Source organism: Loxodonta africana, chromosome 18, assembly GCF_030014295.1.
Source record: "Loxodonta africana isolate mLoxAfr1 chromosome 18, mLoxAfr1.hap2, whole genome shotgun sequence".
NCBI classification, from domain to species: domain Eukaryota; kingdom Metazoa; phylum Chordata; class Mammalia; order Proboscidea; family Elephantidae; genus Loxodonta; species Loxodonta africana.
In genome coordinates this window covers 14,797,579-14,810,655 of record NC_087359.1, presented here as the reverse complement: position 1 = coordinate 14,810,655, position 13,077 = coordinate 14,797,579, and the positions used below count along the sequence as shown (strand labels likewise).

At 59.0% G+C, this 13,077-nt stretch overlaps 1 protein-coding gene across 1 annotated transcript in view; it reads right to left on the bottom strand.

The window, feature by feature from the left end:
- DNAH17 (dynein axonemal heavy chain 17) overlaps positions 1 to 13,077 on the bottom strand; it is a 115,124-nt gene that overhangs the window by 52,662 nt on the left and 49,385 nt on the right. Inside the window, exons 35-47 of the mRNA XM_064270638.1 lie at positions 12,148 to 12,304; positions 10,950 to 11,054; positions 8,022 to 8,179; positions 7,290 to 7,428; positions 6,558 to 6,785; positions 6,049 to 6,186; positions 5,379 to 5,511; positions 4,040 to 4,167; positions 3,013 to 3,161; positions 2,253 to 2,535; positions 1,986 to 2,159; positions 1,603 to 1,810; positions 439 to 604 (exon numbers count right to left, since the gene is read on the bottom strand). Coding sequence (XP_064126708.1) covers positions 439 to 604; positions 1,603 to 1,810; positions 1,986 to 2,159; positions 2,253 to 2,535; positions 3,013 to 3,161; positions 4,040 to 4,167; positions 5,379 to 5,511; positions 6,049 to 6,186; positions 6,558 to 6,785; positions 7,290 to 7,428; positions 8,022 to 8,179; positions 10,950 to 11,054; positions 12,148 to 12,304 — 2,166 coding nt within the window. The remainder of the gene's footprint in view (positions 1 to 438; positions 605 to 1,602; positions 1,811 to 1,985; positions 2,160 to 2,252; positions 2,536 to 3,012; positions 3,162 to 4,039; positions 4,168 to 5,378; positions 5,512 to 6,048; positions 6,187 to 6,557; positions 6,786 to 7,289; positions 7,429 to 8,021; positions 8,180 to 10,949; positions 11,055 to 12,147; positions 12,305 to 13,077) is intronic.

Here is a 13,077-nt window from a genome sequence, read left to right as displayed (position 1 = left end):
TTTCAAGGCTGGGACTTTTTGGAAGCAGATCACCAGGCCAAACTTTTTGGCTAGTAGTTGAGCACTTAACCATCCGTGCGACCCTGTGACGCCCTTTACGCAACATGATCAGTGTTAAGAATTTGGAAAATTGGGAAACACACAAAGGAATAAATAAAAATCCCCCCTTCATTCTGTAACTGCACCTCGACCACCTCAGTGAGTAGGGACCTGTCTGTGCCCCTCTACAGCAGCTCCAGGCCCAACCCCGAGCCAGGAGCATAGGAGACGTCCAGGCATGCCTGTAGAGTGGACGAGGGGACAGTCCTTGCCCTCCCACCCCTGGTGGCCCAGTTACCAGTGCCTGTGGTCCATAGCAGACGTCCAGGCATGTCTGTAGAGTGGAAGAGGGGACAGACCTGGCCCGCCCACCCCCAGCAGCCCCGGCAGCCTGGTTACCAGTGCCCGTGATCCATGTGCTGCCGGATGAGCGTGTGCGGGGCCACCGTGCCGTACTTGTCCACCTCGGGCATGTTCATGTCGTCGATGAAGTAGATCAGCTTCTTGGTGCCTGGCGGTCCATAGTTTCTACCCGATTTCTTCTCCAGGGGCTTCTCTAGGACCCCTAGGGCAGGCGGAGAGGGTTGACCACCAGACTTCCCGAGCCTGCTGCTCCATTAGACCCGTTAGAGCACAACGTGTTGGGGTGAAGGCCCCCAGAAGCACGGGTCACCCCAAGAAAGGGGGAGTGAAGCTGAGGGGATCCTGAGGGGTGGGCTTTGCCTTGCCGACCCTGGGAACAAACAGGCAAGCGGCTGCCCCACAGGCCAGAGACAGAGCAGCAGGCCCAGGGGTCCTGGGAAACACCCTGCCCCCAGCCCGGCACCCTGGCCTCACTCCACCCCCAGCCCCTGCCCCAGAGGTTCAGGCCACCATCCAGCTGGGCAGCAGCTGTCCACCATAACCAGCTCTGTCAGGGAACACATCACTCTGTGCAAGGACTGTGGAGGTGGCCCCGGGGTGGGGGTGCGGGGTCAGTAGGTGAGTCCCTGGGGCTGTGAGTAGGTGAGGACAATGGGAACTCAGGGCAGCTGTGCCTCTGAGCTGCTGCTGAGGGTTCAGGCCCGGTGGTGAGGACTCTGTACCTCGGCCCTTGGCCATCAGGCCTCACCCTGAGTCGCCAGCACCCAGCCTATGGCCTCACCTTGTACCCTGGCCCTCATCGTGCCCCTGGCCTTGACCTGGCCTCATCCTGACCCTGACTCCCAGCCCCCAGAGCCCTGGCCTGCACCCTATTCCCTGGCCCTGGCTCCAGCCTCACCCCACCCTGACCCCCAGCCCTCAGCCTACCCATGGCCATGGCCTCACCCTACTCTCAGCTCCAGCCTCACCCTGCAACCTTGCCTCACTCCACCTCCAGTCTCCGACTCCAGCCCTAGCCCGCAGCCCCAACCTCACATAACCTCACCCTCCGCCCTGGCCCCCAGCTTCTAGCCTGGCCAGCCTCACCCTGCAGCATGGTCTAATCCAAACCCTAGTCCCACATCCCAGCCCTTAGGCTCCAGCCCCAGCCTGGCCTCACCCCCTGCCCCCAGCTCCCAGCCTGTTCCTGCCTGGCCTCACCCTGCAGCATGGCCGAGGTGGTATAGAAGTTGAAGGGCACAGCCTGCACCATGTAGTCATCAGTGCTCAGGCTCTCCAGCTTGTCCCCCATCAGCACTGACTTGCCCGTGCCCGCGTTCCCCACCAGCATCACGGGCCACGACTTCCCCATGAGCAGGTCCATGAAGTAGCGGATGCGAGTGGTCTCGGTGGTGTGGACCAGGGAGGCCTGCGGGGAGGGGGTGGCTTTGAGACTTGGCCCGAGGGTCAGCATCTGCTGAACACACGACGCTGGTATTTTTAATCCCATCCTCATGTTAAGGGCCCTGCGCTGACACTCGTCAGCACTGGAACATCCCACCCTGCTCCTGCCTGTCGGAGGCTGCCACCATCTGGGGAGCTACCTGCAGAGGGACATCTGGGTCCAGCTCGAAGGAGGGCACCTTGTCCGACCACGGCAGGAACTTCTTGGTGTCGGGGTCAATGTAGTAGTCAAAGATGGTCCCCTGTGAGGGGAACTTGATGGTTTTGAATTCATTGATCCACCATTTGCTGAATTCGACGCGATAATCCACAAGCTGTTCAGAAAAAAGAGGAGGCCAGCTAGATGGGGGTCTGAGAGGTGCGTCTAGGCGGCTGGCGCCCCCACAGCCCCGTGGCCCGGCCGCCACCTGGTCCTGGAACATGGCACCGCCGAAGGACCAGAAGCAGGCGAACACGAAGTAGAGCTCGTAGAGCTCCTTGGGCGAGTCGGGCGGAGTGTTCTTCTCGGTCAGGAGGCACTCGAGCAGGTAGAGGATCATCTGGATGACCGTGATCTCGGGCACTGGCGTGATCTTCTTGAAGCCGACCCGCAGCTTGTCCAGGCAGGTGGGCAGGTACTTGTCGAAGAGGATCATCAGGTTGGCCTTCTCCGACTGCACCTTGCGCCTCTCGATCCAGCTGCTCACCACACTGGGAGAGAGGGCACTGGGTGGCAGCGGTGGCTGTGGGCTGGGTCCGCCCTGAGCCCCAGCCCTTTGTACACGCCTCCTGTCCACTACAGGTGGGCTGTGACTCCGGCTCGCCACCCCTGGGTGGTGCTTGGTCCAAATGAGGCCTCTGTCTCAAGCGGGGCCAGCGGTGGATCTTAAGGGGGTCTGATGAGGATGCTGGGGCAGTGAGGGTTGTGCTTGTTTCCTGGAACTGCTAGCTATGGGGCATGGGTAGTGTGGGACAGCTGAGAGCCACTCTTGCTGCCACAAGGAGGGGAGGGGAGGGGTGGGGAGGGGAGGGAATAGAAAGGAAGGATGACCTGAGTTAACATCTTTAAGGTTCATAGAAGGAGGCCTGGCTCACGGTAAGTGCTAAGTGACTACTAAACACACAGCAGCCCTCAGCTCCATCTTGCTCCCCTACACCTGGGAACAGTAGGAGGGAAGCCCAACTCACGGGTTCCACCCCAGGTCCGCTGGGTTGATGTACAGTATCCCGGCTCTGGAGACGGTGGCTGGGGTAGCTGTCCTCAGGTGGCTGATCTCGAACACCAGCCTCATGGTACGGTTCAGGGGGATCCGCTCATTGCTGGCCAAGGTGAGGACCTGGAAGGGGGACACTGCCTGCGGGTTTTCAGCAGCAAAGGTGGGTCTATACAGATCCAATCTCGGAACATGAAGGCGGTGGGGAACGGGGGACTCGCGCACCGTCCAACGGCTGACGCCAGCTTTCCCGTCACCCAGGGCTTCTCAGCCTTCCGTAACTCCAGTCCCACCTCTATCTCCCACCCTGGCACCACCAGGACAAGATAAGAAGCTTCTAGACACACGAGCAACATACAGCTCCGCTATAGCATCAAATTCACTTTTTCCGGCCCTAGCCCCTCCCTTTCCCATTCTCCAGCCAACTGAGAGTCATTTTGTTAAACTTCTAGTTGATTTTGGACGCCGCGCCTGCCTCCAAAGTGTTCACTATCCTTTCCGCATTGTGCCACGTGTAAGTGGACAAGAATGCTTTTCACAACTTTACCCTTAGCCCAAGGTGCCTTGGTGGTACAGTGACTAAGCGCTTGGCTGCTAACCAAAAGGTCAGTGGTTTGAACCCACCAGGGCTCCTCGGAAGAAAGACCTGGGGATCTGCTTCCATAAAGATGACAGCCTAGGAAACCCTCTGGGGCAGTTCTACTCCGTCTCATGAGATGGCTACGAATCAGAATCGACTTACTGTCTCCCAACAACAACACCCTTAGCCCATTTTCCTGCTAAAAAATATTTAAGAAAAGGTAGGCCTGAAACTTTGCTACCAGTGGAGAACATCTGCTTGTTGGTAACTGATACCTTTTGTGCGGGGTTGTGTCCTGACAGGCCACCTCACCCACATCCCAGCCTGGGGTGCCAGCCGGCCCGAGGTTCTGCATGTGCAGTGGGCTGGGACGTGTGGGGTCTCTGACCAGCCACCGCTGCCACCCCCTTTGGGGGCCCACCTTGTTGTCGTCCATGACGGTGTTGAGAGATTCGATCCACATGGGGTCTATGTCCCCGTCCAGGACGATCCACTTGGGGCCATTGTGCGTGATGTTGGCCAGGTCCCGCATGATGGTGGAGAAGAGGCCTGTGAGGGGCAGGGGTGCGTCATGGCCGCCTGCACCACGGGGCGGCCTGCACTGGGGGGCTGCCTGCACTGAGGGGCGCTCGGCAGGCACCGAAGGCCAGCTACTCTGTTATTTATTGCTTGTGCCATTTTAGCACTGCACTGGGGGCCATTTTAAACAGTGAAACCACAAACAAAGAGTGCAGAAACGCAAGCGATGTGGCCCCCAACAGGCCGCAGGAAGGACCCCCATTGGTAGCACACGAGCTGAAGCAAGAAGGCAGAGCATGCCTTGTTCAGCCTCAGCTGGGGACCTCTGCGGTGGGCAACTCACTGCGCAGATCTGTGAACGGCTTTGAAAACGCCAAGAGTGCTGACTTGGGGGGTACAGATAAAATGCTGGTGAGTGGGCACATTCGCACACACAGCATCCACAGACTACGAGGTTTGCCTGTATCCTGTGTGATGTGAGAGGGGATGAAGGCAGAAGGCAAAAGCCGGGCAAGGGTGGAGCCACTTCAGATGGGGGAACCAGTGGAGACTATGGGGGTGGCCTGGAGCACAGCACTCCCTGGGGGCTCCCGGCCTAAGAGGGGCGGCAGGTCCGCTATTGACGATGATCCACGCCCATGCTTGGCCAAGACCCCTCCTCGGTGTCTCTTCAGTGCCCCTCCCCCTCCAGGCTGCGGGGACACCCAGGCCCCATCACCCCCCAAACTACATCCCGGCTACCTGCTGGCCTCTTGGCCTCTCCCCTCTCCTTACTCCAGCCCCTGGGTTTTTTCTCTACAGCACAAATCTGACCAGGCCACTTGCCCAGTGAAGGCCAGCCCAGCACCTGCCAGCCACAGGGTGAAGTCTATGTTTCCAGTGCACTCCCGGCTGTGGGCCTGCTCCCGCCCAGTCCCAGCTCCATGCACCCCAAGGGCTTGGGGCTCCCCCATCCTGCCCAGCCTGGTGCAGTGGGTCCCCTTTCTGCTGTGTTCCCACTGCACTTCATCAGCACTCCCATGGGGCGCCTCTCGCCCCCCACAGCACTTGGAGTCCTGCACGGCCCCCTCCCGGCTGTCTTTAGGGAGCCCCGCTGGTGCTGGGCAAAGGCTCAGTGCACGTTTGGTGAACTTCTCCCACCCACTGCCAGCGTGGTGTGTGTCTTCCCGCAGCTGGCCGCCCTACAGGGTCACCATGCCCTTCCAGCCACCCACAGCCCCCAGGGACCCCTGCCCTGGTACCATCTTTCCATTCCCTGGTCGCTGGGTTGATGATGCCGAAAAGCTCATCGCAGGTGACAGCCTTGGGGTCCAGGTCCACCGCCACTGGCTTCCTCTTCAAGTTCTGGTAGGTCTTGTTGAGGGATTTGAGGACCTGGGCAAAGGTGGAAAGCTGTTTGCACACAACAAGGATGCCCTGGCTGCACCCACGCCCAGCACCCGGGAGGGGCCTGCCAGGGCAATAGGGTCACCTGTGGAGACCAGCACGTGTAAGGGCACCTGCGTGTGCAAGGGAGCGGGACCCCAGTTGCCATGAGTGTGTGTGTATGTGAGTGTGGCATGCCATGTGGATATGAGTGTGGCATGCGGCTCCTAACCACAAGCAGAGTGACTTCCAGTTGACGGGTGGAGTAGTTCACACCCTCCAGTAACAACGGAGGTGAAAGCGGCCCCTGTGACTGGAAACGTGCTAACTGCTAACCAAAAGGTTGGAGGTTTGAATCTACCCAGAAGTGCCTCAGAAGAAAAAACCAGCCACTGAAAACCCTGTGGAGCACAGTTCTGCTCTGACACACGGCTTGCCTCCAGCTCACTTCAGGGTGGGGATGCCCGGATGTCCTTGGTTGGGATCCCCGGGGGTGGGGAGGGGGTGGAGGGCTGGGTCCCCACAAGTCCGTCCTCGCGCCCACACCTGTGACTTGCCGCTGCCTGCGTTTCCGATGACGAACACCGAGTGGCGCACTTGGAGCAGCTCCTCCAGCTGCACCACCTTCAGCACGAAGCTGTCCTCGGCCTGCAGCTTGAGCTCCAGGATGCTCTGCTTGATGACCTGGGGACACAGGGAGGCTCTGACCAGTGCCCAGATGACCAGCGCTGGGACCTGGTGCCTAGCCAGCCAGTGTCAATGCCCAGGGGGCGACCTGAGCTAGACCTTCACAAGTTCTGCTGCGAGCTCGCACCGCCAACCCCACCGAGGCCTTGATGCTGGGGGAGGTTTGCCCCAAGCCGCCCCCCACCCCAGTTCCTCTGGGAGCCCCCGTGTTGAGAGTATGGTGGCCAGGGCTGCAGGGCAGCTATGTGACCCTCACCGGCTGGCAGACGTGGCCATTCACCCTGATGCTGCATCTGCCACCCAGGCTGCAGTCACCCTCCTGGCACCCGGGGAAGGGGGAGGTTGTGTGGGGCATCCGGGATACCCACCTTTTCAAAGTTCAGGTCCCGCTTCCGGGGTACATCCAGGGCCGGGAAGAGGTCCCCGATGAGCCCCATGAACACGGGCAGGTCGTCCGTCACGATCTTGGGGATGTTGAAGTCTCGAAGCGCCCTCATGAGCACCTGGTCCTCAGCTCGGCTGGGATCCCCCCTCTTAAGGGACCCGGCTACCACCAGCACCGACTTGATGGCCCGAAGACCCCAGTCATAGTGGTCCTGCATGTGGTGGGGATGGACGGACAGTTAGTTGGACAGGAGCATGGCCTGACTGGCGCCAATGTCTCACCCTGCCTGTCCCCAGCGGACCTTCCCATGCTGGCCAACTGACCCCACTCACCCCCGGGACTGGCTGGGATCAGAGGAGATGAACTGTGGTGTATGCGAGTACAGCCTGGGGCCAGGGGTGCCAGGAGTGGGGTTAGGGTAGGTGGACCCAGAGTCAGGGGCAGACCTGGGATTGCTCGCACCAGAAACTGAGAGAGAGGTTGGCCCATCAGTGGGATGCTTGGAATCACCACCAGGTCAGTTTGGAAAATGGTTCTGGCCATGTGCGTCTCACCCGCCTTGTCCCAGCTCTGTGGACTAGGGGCACCTGAGCACACCCACTGTGCATGTCACCCCCCCACCCCAGCTCTGTGGACTGGGGGCACCTGAGCACACCCACTGTGCATGTCACCCCCCAACCCCAGCTCTGTGGAACAGGGGCACCTGAGCACGCACCTGCTTTGAAAGCAGCTCTTTGCACAAGGTGTAGAGCGTGATGAACTTCCTGGCCAGCAGGCGGGCTTCCAAAAAGCCTTCGGCCACCAGCATGATCTCACAGATCAGCTCAAAGTCGGGGACCACCATGGCGCAGGGCCTGGGGGAGGCCAGTTCTGTCAGCCAGGGGCATCTCTCTACCCTCGGGCCCTCCTCACCTCTACACACAGGAGGCTGCCTGCCAGGTGGAGCCTGCACCACTGGCCAAGATTCTAGGGGCGCTGAACCCAGTTTCTGACCCTTCTCCCCTCTCCACTTTACTTGTTCCCCCCTCCCCCTCCACTCATTATCCCACTGCCTCCTCCCCCCCACCTCACTTGTCCCCCCCTGCCCCCCATTCCCCACTCGCTGTGTCCCTTGGCCCCTCTCTTTTCACTCCAACTCTTCCCTGACAGTCACCCTGAATCCTGCCTCCCCGCAACTTGTCCTGGAGGGCAGGGTCTGCCTCCAGTGGGGACTCTCGCCTGCAATGGGACTGGGAGCAGGGGCGCTGGGCTCTTGGTTTCAGGGCATCCCCTGCCTGCTCTTCCTCCACCTCCCAGCCTCTGTGGGGTGACCTCTCCCCTCTCTCTGCCTGGCCTTCTCTCTGCACCTCCCTGCTCGGCCTCCTGGGCGCTGCTCCCACATCCGACCTGGGATGCTGCCAGGCCAGTGGAGCCCCCAGGCCACTCACCTTCCACCTGGGCCACCCACCTGAACAAGGCCTTCAGGTTCTCGGGCAGCTCCGTGCGCCCAGCATAGCCGGGGTTCATGGTGATGAAGATCCCGACGGTGGGGATGAGGCCGATGACCTCCCCGAGGAAGTTGAAGATTTTCTTTTTGGCCCGAATCGCATCTTGGACACATTTCACCTGAACGATTGGCACACGGACCGGCAGACATGAAAACCACCAGCTTCAATTGGGTGGCTGACCCTTCATTTGGGTTAATGTATGTGGCTATGAATCTGCAGAGTGCCTACCTCATCTATTTTTTAAAAAAAATAACTTACTGTGTTGTTGAGAATATATACAGGAGAATATACACCAATTTAATTTTTGCACATACAATTCAGTGACACAGACTGTGTCCTTCGAGGGGTGCAGCCATCCTCGCCCGCCTTTTCAGAGTTGCTCCTCCCCCACTGACACAAACTCACTGCCCCCTAAGCTTCCTAGCCAATCTTTCAAGTTGCTGTTAATTTGATGCCATATAGATAGAGCTTAAAAGAGCACAATGTTCAAGGCAGACGTTCTTTGCCAGTGAAGCTAAACTCTTGTTCGGTTTTAAGATTTCAGGGAATATTTTTGGCTTAAGGTTTAAAGGTTTTCTCAAGGCAATAGTCTCGTGGGTTTATCCAGCTTCCGTGGATCCAGAAAGCCTGGATTCCATGAGAACTTGAAATTCTGTTCTGTTAACACCTCGTTTATTTTTCAATTAAACTTTGAAGATAACTGTAGATTCACATACAGTTGTAAAAAAAATAACAGCCAGATCCCCTGATCCGTTTATCAGCATCCCCCAGTGGTAGTATCTTACCCACCTGTAGTACAATGTCACAACCAGGATACCAACCTTGATACCATCAAGATCCGGTACATTCCATCACCACAAGGATTCCTCCTGTTGCACTTTTACAGCCATACTCACTCGCCTCCCACCCCAAACCTCTCCTTAATCCCTGGCAGCCACCAATCTGTTCTCTGTTTTGGTAATTTCATGATTTCAAGAAGGTTATGTAGGTGGAATCATGCAGCCGTGTGCTCTGATGTTTTCCCCACTTGGCATCATCCTCTGGCGATCCAGCCTGGTTGCTGGGCGTGTCGATAGTTTGTTTCTTTTTATTGCAGTATTCCACCTCCGAGTCTTCTTCCGAGTCCACTTCCTACAGAGGACTGGTTAGTAGCCAGCTTTGTATCATATATCATTGTTGGCTGCCGTCAAGCTGGCCCCCAACTCGTGGCTACCTCATGCACAACGGGATTGGGTCGTTGTGATCCATAGGGTTTCCACTGGCTGATCTTTGGAAGTAGATTGCCAGGCCTTTTTTCCTAGTCTATCTTAGTCTGGAAGCTCCACTGAAACCTGTTCAGCGTCCCAGCCAACACGCAAGCCTCCGCTGACAGGTGGGAGGTGGCTGCTGTATCCTACACTCTTTAAGAAAGTTGGCTACTGGCTTAAATCCACAACTTCAGGGGAAGGGGGCTTGGGCATGAACCTGCCTTTGATCTTCCCGACCTTTCCAACCTGCCACCCGCCCAGAGCCTGCAGAGGGTGACTGCAAGCCCCCATGTCACCACTGGAGGGCGCCCCACATTCACGGTTAAAAACATCAAGCTTCCTTCTCTATCATCAGTCGGTACCAAGTGCTGAGGCCCTTGTATCCTGGACTTTCCTTCCGGGAAACTGGTCTGCAGAGCGCTCTCTATGGCTCACACAGGGCTGAGGCTGAGGGCTGGGGGCTGGGGCTGGGGGCTAAGGGCTGGGGGCTGGGGCTGGGAGCTGGGGGCTGGGGGCTGGGGCTGGGGCCTGGGAACTGGGGGCTGGGGGCTGGGGCTCGGGCCTGGGAACTGGGGGCTGGGGCTGGGGCCTGGGGCCTGGGGGCTGGGGGCTGGGGCCTGGGGGCTGGGGGCTGGGGCTGGGGCCTGGGGGCTGGGGGCTGGGGCTGGGGCCTGGGAACTGGGGGCTGGGGGCTGGGGCCTGGGAGCTGGGGGCTGGGGGCTGGGGCCTGGGGCCTGGGAGCTGGGGCCTGGGGGCTGGGGGGTGGGGGCTGTGGGCTGTGGCTGGGGCTGGGGCCTGGCGGCTGGGGGCTGGAGGCTGGAGGCTGGGGGCTGGGGGCTGGGGCCTGGGGGTTGGGGGCTGGGGGCTGGAGGCTGGAGGCTGGGGGCTGGGGCCTGGGGGTTGGGGGCTGGGGGTGGGCTGAGGGTATGACATCTTACAATTCTTGCTGCCCACACACCCACACCACTCCTAGCTCTACAATATTCTGGGATTTGCTTGATCACTGACTAGAGGGCAGGTAGCCGCTACAGCCGTGGGCCGGGGTCTCTCAGACAGTGGCCAGCACTAACCACTGGCTTGGGGGCGTTCCCCTCCTTCCCGTGTCTCCACCCTGTGGAGCAATGATGACAACAACGGAGAACCAGAACCCAGTCCTCACCCCATGTGATCTTCTCCCCCGCTTCTTCCTTTCTCCCTCGTCCCTCCCAGCCTCCCTTCCTCCACCCCTCCTTCCTTTCATGCTGTTCTTTTCCAGCACCCTAGGCTAACCAACCAACTCTTATTCATCCTTCAATGCCCCACCCAGTCGTTACCTGTAACAGTCCTTTGTCCTACCCCAAGCAAAACTAACGAGTCCCTCTTCTGTATTCAGTTACAAATACGCTCCCTTGTCTGAATTTTACTGTTTTCATATGTGCATGCCCTACTAGCTGTCAGACGGACGGGGTCTCGCTCATCTGCTCATCTTTGTATCCACCCTCTACCCCACACACACACCGCCTCACAGTGCCTGGTGCATCCTGAGGGGCGAGGAGGCTCAGTGGGGCTGAACGGTGGTCTCTGGGGTATGAGAGGGTGGGAAAGCTGGCCGGCCATTAGCTGGCAGGGCAGTACCCAGAGCCATGGCAGGGCCTCACCCACCTGCACAGCAATCACTGACAGGACCTCCACCGAGATGCGGTTGAATTCGTCAAAGCAGCCCCAGGCGCCGGTCTGCGCCAAGCCCTTGTAGATGTTCCCGCAGGACTAGGAAGGGCGGGTGGGAGAGGAGGGCATTGGCAAGGGAAGGGACAGAGGAGCAGCTGGCTTTGGGGACCATCGCTCTGGACAGAGGGATAGGTCAGGGACATCGGGGCTCTTGGGAAGCCAGTGGGTGGCTTGGCTCTCTGCCCAGCAGGCTGACACGGCAGGGGGCTGGGGGGACCTGACCCCAGAATGGCGACTCTGCAGAGGTCCCCGAGTTAGAGAGGAGAAGACTCAGACAAGCACCTCTGTGTCAGAGTCAACCCAGAACCTTTCATCTTGTGTACACGGGGGGGGGGAGGGGGGGCAGGGAGGGGGCCTCTAAGGTGGGGGGGTGATGGTGAGCAAGGGAAGACCTTCTTCTAGACACTCACGTCTGCCCAGCCCCCAGCCAAATATCAGGATTCTTTGTCAGCATTTACGTATGGGATCCCTGGGACTTCCAGGGGGCCGACTGCATGGTTCTGTCTCTCAAGTCCAGCAGGCTGGTGTGGACCGTTTGGCCTTGACCGTCAGCAGGGGCTGCTGGCCCTGTTCTCAACCTCAGGATGGGTCTCCCGGAATTGGGGGGTTCAGATGCAGGTGGCGGGGGGCCCTCTGTAGGCCAGGTTCCTTATCTGGGTGACACTGCCCCTCCCCACTGACAGACAGGGAAGGCACCCTCTCCTGCTGGCCCCTTGAGAAGACAGTCTGTCCTGCAACATCTCGGATGACAGGTGGGATCCTGCTCCTGCACCCCCAAGGCCCCTGGAGACCCCCTTTCCCACAGCTCCCCGTGAGGGCATGCTCACATCTGTTTGGAGGGCGAGAAGGGGCTTTTTCTACTGCAGGGGCCGCGTACTCGGGGCTGGGTGTGTGGCCCTGGGAGCCTCTTAGGGGCAGCGTCTCAGAACCTCCAGCGGACAGGGATGGACACCCTCAGCACGCGGGGGGCGTGAGGTTTCCCCCAGGGTGCAGGATGCAGAGCCCAAACATTCAGGGCTCATGGGAGGAGGAAATCGCATGCCTCCAGGGAGGGGGTGTTGGCATTCCATGCAACAATGCTGTGGGGACCAGGCCTCCCATCAGCACATGCCTCTAGGTCCCGGGCACACACCTTGTAGTCCATCTGCTCAGAGCAGTTGAAGACGTACACCATGGTGCCCAGGGCCCGGCCCAGGTCCTTAGTGGTCTCTGTCTTGCCGGTCCCAGCTGGGCCGGCGGGGGCTCCGCCCATGATCAGGTGCAGGGACTGTGTCAAAGTTATGTAGCACCTACAAGAGACCTCAGGTTACCCCTGTGTCGGCGACCCGATCTCCCACCTGCTGGCTCCCCCACTGTGGTTTCTGATTGTTCTTGTGTGCTGTTGGGTCATTTCTGACTCACAGCAACCCTACAGGACAGAGGAGAGCTGCCCCACAGGGTTTCCAAGGCTGTAATCTTTACAGGTGGAAATCCCGGTAGCCTAATGGTTAAGAGCTACGGCTGCTAACCAAAAGGTCGGCTGCTTGAATCCACCAGGTACTGCTTGGAAACCGTATGGGGCAATTCTACTCTGTTTTATAGGATCGCTAGAATCGACTTGACAGCAACGGGTTTTAATCTTTACAGGAAGGCGACCTGGTGGTGCAGTGGTTAAGCACTTGGCTGCTAACTGAAAATCTGGTGGGTCAAATTCACCAGCCACTCTGTGGCAGATGCGGCAGTCAGCTTCTGTTAAGATTACAGCCTTGGAAACCCCACAGGGCAATTCTACTTTGTCTTATAGGGTCACTATGAGTCAGAATCAACTCGATGGCAATGTGTTTTTCTTTCTGGTAATCTCTACAGGAGCATGTCACCAGGGCTTTTCTCCCACAGAGCCACTGGTGGGTTCCAAGCACCAACCTTCCGGGTAGCAGCGAGTGCTTAACCACTGCACCACCAGGGCTCTTGCAGTTTCTGAAAACTGCATTGTTATCACACGTGCTCTGCCCCAAGGAGGCCGTCGAGGGAGGGGGAGGGGAGCACATCAGAGGTGACTAGGCAACAGATGCTGTCCTGGGAC